Consider the following 6,026-nt stretch of genomic DNA (forward strand, 5'->3'; position numbering starts at 1 on the left):
CACTGTGATTTTGATTTGCATTTCTCTGATGATTAGTGATGTTGAACATTTTTTCTTGTGCTTTTTGGCCATTTGTATGTTATCATTTGAGAAATATCTGTTCAGATCTTTTGCCCATTTTTTTTTCCAGGGCTGGGTTTGAACCCACCACCTCCGTCATATGGGGCTGGTGCCCTACTCCTTTGAGCCACAGGCCCCACCCATTTTGCCCATTTTTTAATTGGCTTTCTTGTGCTGTACTGTCTGAGGTCTTTATATATTCTGGTTATTAATCCTTATCAGAAAAGGATGGCAAGCATGATGGCTCACGCCAGTAATCCCAGCACTCTCGGAGGCCAAGGCGGGTGAATTGCCTGAGCTCACGAGTTGAAGACCAGCCTAGCAAGAGCAAGACCCCATCTCTACTAAAAATAGAAAAATTAGCCTGGCGTCTGGCAGGTGCCTATAGTCTCAGCTATTTGAGAGGCTGAGGCAAGAGGATTGCTTGAGCCCAAGAGTTTGAGGTGGCTGCTATGAGCTGTGACACCATGGCATTCTACTGAGGGCAACAAAGTGAAACTCTGTCTCAAAAAAAAAAAGGAAATACTAGATACAATATATAAGACAACAAACATTGTTGGTGTATAGTGAAATGGCTAGTTTGCAAGTATTTTCCCCTGTTCTTTGGGGTTGTCTCTTTGTGTTGGTTATTGTGTCCTTTGTTGTGGGAAGCTTTTTAGCTCCATGGACTCCTAATTGTCTAATTTTGCTTTGGTTGCCTGTGTCTCAGTAGTTCCGACCATCCTTTTTGAACCCTTTCTGATTCCCTTCTTCTTACACAAGAAGTCTTTGCCCAGACCATGTCTGGGAATATTTCCCAATGTTTTCTTCTAGTAGTTTCATAGTTTCAGCGCCTAGATTTAAGTTTTCTGTCTATTTTGATTTGATCATTGTATATGGTAAGACATAGGATTCTAGTTTCATTCTTCTGCATATGGATATCCAGTTTTCCCTCGCCATTTATTGAAAAGAATATCCTTTTGAGGCCGGGCATGGTGGTTCATGCCTGTGCCTGTAATCCTAGCAGTCTGGGAGGCTGAGGCAGGTGGATTGCCTGAGGGTAGGAGTTCAAGATCAGTCTGAGTAAGAGTGAGACCTCGTCTCAAAACAATAGCCGGTGTTGTGGTGGGCACTTATAGTCCCAGCTACTTGGGAGTCTGAGGCAAGAGAGTCACTTGAGCCCAGGAGTTTGAGGGTTTTGTGAGCTAAGATACGATGGTACTCTACCAGAGGCAAGAAAGTGAGACTCTGTCTCAAAATAAATAAATAAATGAAATAAAAATAAATAAAATAAAATTACTCCTATGTAGAAGTGGTTTATATTTTTTGTGGTTATTGGCATAGAAAACATACTGAGTCTTACTTTAAATGTGGAAATAGGTGAAGATACTATGCAGGCCTGTATAATTTCTACAATACATGTATATACATGAATCCACATTATCTCATTTGAGCTATAAAATGCTGTGTAGTAGCGCAGATGGATATTACCTCTATAGTACACATGAGGAATGGGTCCAGAGGGGTTTTGTGAATATCCTAACTCACAGAGATTTGGGTCATAAACTGATGCTGGAATCTAGATCTTCTGGTTCCTTACTTAGTCTCCTGTCCTCAGTAAGAAACTTCAACTCAGTAGTTCCCGTCATCCTTTTCCTTTTTTTTTTTTTTATAGAGACAGAGTCTCACTTTGTCCCCCTGGGTAGAGTACCATGGTGACACACAGCTCACAGCAACCTCCACCTCCTGGGCTTAGGCGATTCTCTTGCCTCAGCCTCCCAAGGAGCTGGGACTACAGGCGCCCACCACAACGCCCGGCTATTTTTTTGTTGCAGTTCGGCTGGGGCTGGGTTTGAACCCACCACCCTCAGTATATGGGGCCGGTGCCCTACTCACTGAGCCACCGGCGCCATCCGCCTCACCCCACCGTCCTTTTTCTATCACTCTGGACCATAAACCCTTTCTAATTACTTTTCCTTCCACAGACTTGTGAAATCTTAGTGATGTTACCAGTAGATAATTAGACCTCGATAATTATAACCAGAAACAAAAATAAATATTGGCAAATTCTTAGTTTGTGCAGTTTTATTGGGATAAAGAAACCATTTCCATTAGAAATTTTGTAATAAAAATTAATAGTAACAACTACTATTTCTTTTATCTTTTTTTTTTTTTTGTGACAGATTCTCACTATGTCACCTTCGGTAGAGTGCCATGGCTCATAGCAACATCAAAATCTTGGGCTTAAGTGATTCTCTTGCTTCAGCCTCCCAAGTAGTTGGGACTACAGGTGCCCACCACAATGCCTGGCTATTTGTTGTTGTTGTTGTTGTTGTTGTTATTGTTTGGCAGTCCTGGGCTGGGTATGAACCCACCAGCCCCAGTATATGTGGCTGGTGCCCTAGCTGCTAAGGTGTGTTATATTCTAATTTATGTACCAGACATGACAGGAGGCCCATCCATCTTTAAAATATTAATAGCTTGAAGACTTCCATTATTCCTTTGAGGATCCCCTATCAAGGCCAGTTGAGAGAAACTTCATTAGAAGCTGGGGTTGCCTTTTCAAGATAACTTGAATTTGTCTGACAGAAACTCTATGTTTCTATAGTGATAACATTTAGAGCATTTATGAGGCTGGGAACTTAGAGATTTCTCAATGACTGTATGGAATGCTCAGATCCTGGAGAAGCTGGAGCCTAACCCCTCTTGTGCTCCTTAGGATGGAGTCCACAGAGAAGTGCGAAGCCATCATCACCTACTTTAATGGAAAATATATTAAGACACCCCCTGGAGTACCAGGTGAGGCATCTGGGAATCAGGCTGAAAGGGCCACAGATTGTTACTCTCAGTGAAGATTTTGGAGGAGTTTTGCATGAATGTGAGTGGGCCAAACGAGGTGGGACTCAGCTGCCCATCCGCTTTCTCTCTTGGCAGCCCCATCTGATCCATTGCTTTGCAAATTTGCTGATGGTGGACCAAAGAAACGACAGAACCAAGGAAAATTTGTGCAGAATGGACGGGCCTGGCCTAGGAATGGAGACATGGTAAGAGGACCTCCAAGGAGACAGGAGTGCTAAGGACATTGAAGTGGAATAGAAGTCACCATGGCCTGACTTCTGTGAGCTTAGATGACAAGCTTGAGAGCTACAATATGTAACTGAGAGATTCGGACTGTTAACATGGACTCTTCATTACGGGTCTTTTTTTTTTCTTTTGAGATAGTGTCTTACTCTGACACCCTGGGTAGAGTGCAGTGGCATCATCATAGCTCATAGCAACCTCAAACACCCAGGCTCAAGCCATCCTCCTGCCTCAGCCTCATGAGTAGTGGGGTCTACTAGCCCATGCCATGACACCTGGCTAATTTTTCTATTTTTAGAGATGGGGTCTTTTTTTTTTGAGACAGTGTCTCACTATGTTGCCCTCAGTAGAAGTGCCCTGGCTTCACAGCTCACAGCAACCTCAAACTCTTGGGCTCAAGTGATTCTCTTGTGTCAGCCTCCCAAGTAGCTGGGACTTCAGGCACCCGCCACAAAGCCCAACTATTTTCTTGTTGCAATTGTCATTGTTGTTTAGCTGGCCTGGGCTGGGTTCAAACCCGCCACCCTCAATGTATGTGGCTGGCACTGAAACCACTGTGCTACGGGTGCTGAGCCTGGGGTCTTTTATTTTAAATTTCAGAATATTATAAGAGTACAAATGTTTTGGTTATGTACATTACTTTTATACCATTTGGGTCAAAGTTATAAGTGTGGCCATTGCCCAGATAGTGTGCATTGTACTAGTTAAGTGAGAATTTACCCATCTTCTCTTCCTCTCACTCACCTACTTGATTTTTTTTTTTTTTTTTTTTTTTTTTGGCTGGGGCTGGGTTTGAACCCACCACCTCTGGCATATGGGGCCGGAACCCTACCCTTTTGAGTCACAGGCGCCGCCCTCACCTACTTGATTTTTTTTTTAATTAAATGATAGCTCTGTATATTAATGCAATCATGGGGTACAGTGTGGTGTTTTAACATACAATTTGAAATACTTTCATCAAACACCTACTTGATTTTTGATGAGTGTTATTACAGTATATGTAGAGGCAGGGTCTTGCTCTTGCTCAGGCTGGTCTCAAACTCCTGAGCTCAAGGGATCCTCCCACCTTGGCCTCCCAGAGTGTTAGGATTATAGGCGTGAGCTACTCCGCCCAGCCTCATTGTGGGTCTTGAGTGGGATTTTGCAGCCTGTACAATCAGAAAACCTCTGAAACAGCTATAGTGGAGGATTTGTCCAGACTTGAATCAGCTAAACCAAATACATTCCCAATTTTAGTAGTCTGGGCTTGCTCCTGTTTTTACCCGAGGTCTTACAATACGAATATTGCGTTCTTTCTTTATAGGGTGGTATGGCCTTGACCTATGACCCCACCACAGCACTTCAGAATGGGTAAGGGTGTTTTGCATAATCCCATGACCTGAAAATGACAATGGCCTGTGTCCAGGCATTCGGATGTTGCATCTTGATTTTCCAATAGCAGTTAGTGGGAAAGTGGCCATGATTATTAGCCAGGCCTCTTACCTGTGTGTTCCTGTGACTTGGTGCTGATTGAGGTTCCTTCCTGCAGGTTTTATCCAGCCCCTTATAACATCAGCCCCAACAGGATGCTGGCTCAGTCTGCCCTGTCCCCGTATCTTCCACCTCCTGTGTCTTCATATCAGAGAGTGACTCAGACGTCTCCTCTGCCTGTGCCTAACCCGACTTGGCTGCACCACCAGTCGTACCTCGTGCAGCCTTCAGGTTCAGTTCTGACGCCGGGGATGGATCACCCCATTTCTATCCAGCCTGCCTCCATGATGGGACACCTTACCCAGCAACTGGGCCACCTCTCCCTCGGCAGCACAGGCACGGTAAAGCAGGATATTTCTGATTATAAATTCCTGCAGAGCAAAGAATACCTGTATAATACTCTTTAGCATAAATAACTTATAAGTGATGAGGGAATCACTTCAGTGTCATTGTGGGCACACTCAGAGCAGGGCATAAAGAGATAATAATCCATGAGCCAGCAATACAGCCAGTCTGTTCCCTAACCCACCCCTGTCAATGATTTCTACTCCTGAAACTAAATGAATGGTGTTTCTATTTGCATATTAGTTTACCTAAAATAAACATATTTCCTAGAAAACCTTATCCAAATAGTAACAGGATGAATGGATGGGGCTCAATTAGGTTCCTTTTAGGCCTACTGCATTCTGATTTGCACAGGAGGACATGAGGGCAGAAAAGGCCATGTGTTAAGGAAAAGCAGAAGACCAGAGAGGGAAGGAAGCCAGCGGTGTACACAGTGCCATTGTGCTTTAGAACCACTCAACATGCTGCTGAGAACCCAACACTCAGATCAATTAATTAGAATCTCCAATTGTAGTACACAAGCATCCGTATTTTTTAAAGCTCCCTAGCTGTTTAAATGTAGCCAAGAACTACTATTCTAAGCTTCTTGATGTTTTTCATGCTAGTATATGCCAACAGCTGCAGCCGTGCAAGGATCTTACATTTCCCAGTACACACCTGTGCCTTCTTCCAATGTCTCAGTCGAGGTAAGAGTATTAATCATCTCTTTGAATTGAGGATAGAAAAATGATCAGAGGCAGATTTTTCCCTGATAAGGGTCTTCTTTCATAATGATGGTGATTCTCTGTTCACAAATAGTGGTGGGTGTGTGAAGAATGTAAGGATTGTGTGCCGACTTTGGAATCGCATACACTAAAACTGGAATGATGCAGGGAAGATTCCCATGGCAAATGCGAATGATATGTAAATTTGTGAAATGCTCCATGTTTAAAAATAAAAAAAGAGCTGGGTGTAGTAGCTCATGCCTGTAATCCTAGCACCCTGGGAGACTGAGGCAGGTGGATTGCTTGAGCTCAGGGGTTCAAGACCAGCCTGAGCAAGAGCAAGAAACCATCTCTACTAAAGATAGAAAAACTATCCAGGCATTGTGG

At 43.5% G+C, this 6,026-nt stretch overlaps 1 protein-coding gene across 2 annotated transcripts in view; it reads left to right on the plus strand.

The window, feature by feature from the left end:
• The window catches only part of RBMS2 (RNA binding motif single stranded interacting protein 2), a 57,190-nt gene that overhangs the window by 46,055 nt on the left and 5,109 nt on the right, over window positions 1–6,026 (plus strand). For both annotated transcript variants that reach the window (XM_023513694.1, XM_023513695.1), the window contains exons 6-10: window positions 2,759–2,838; window positions 2,974–3,083; window positions 4,424–4,470; window positions 4,649–4,931; window positions 5,541–5,621. In XM_023513694.1, the coding sequence (XP_023369462.1) occupies window positions 2,759–2,838; window positions 2,974–3,083; window positions 4,424–4,470; window positions 4,649–4,931; window positions 5,541–5,621 (601 nt within the window). The remainder of the gene's footprint in view (window positions 1–2,758; window positions 2,839–2,973; window positions 3,084–4,423; window positions 4,471–4,648; window positions 4,932–5,540; window positions 5,622–6,026) is intronic.

Source organism: Otolemur garnettii, unplaced genomic scaffold (genome assembly GCF_000181295.1).
Source record: "Otolemur garnettii isolate 467f Iridium unplaced genomic scaffold, OtoGar3 scaffold00043, whole genome shotgun sequence".
Taxonomy (NCBI): Eukaryota; Metazoa; Chordata; class Mammalia; order Primates; family Galagidae; genus Otolemur; species Otolemur garnettii.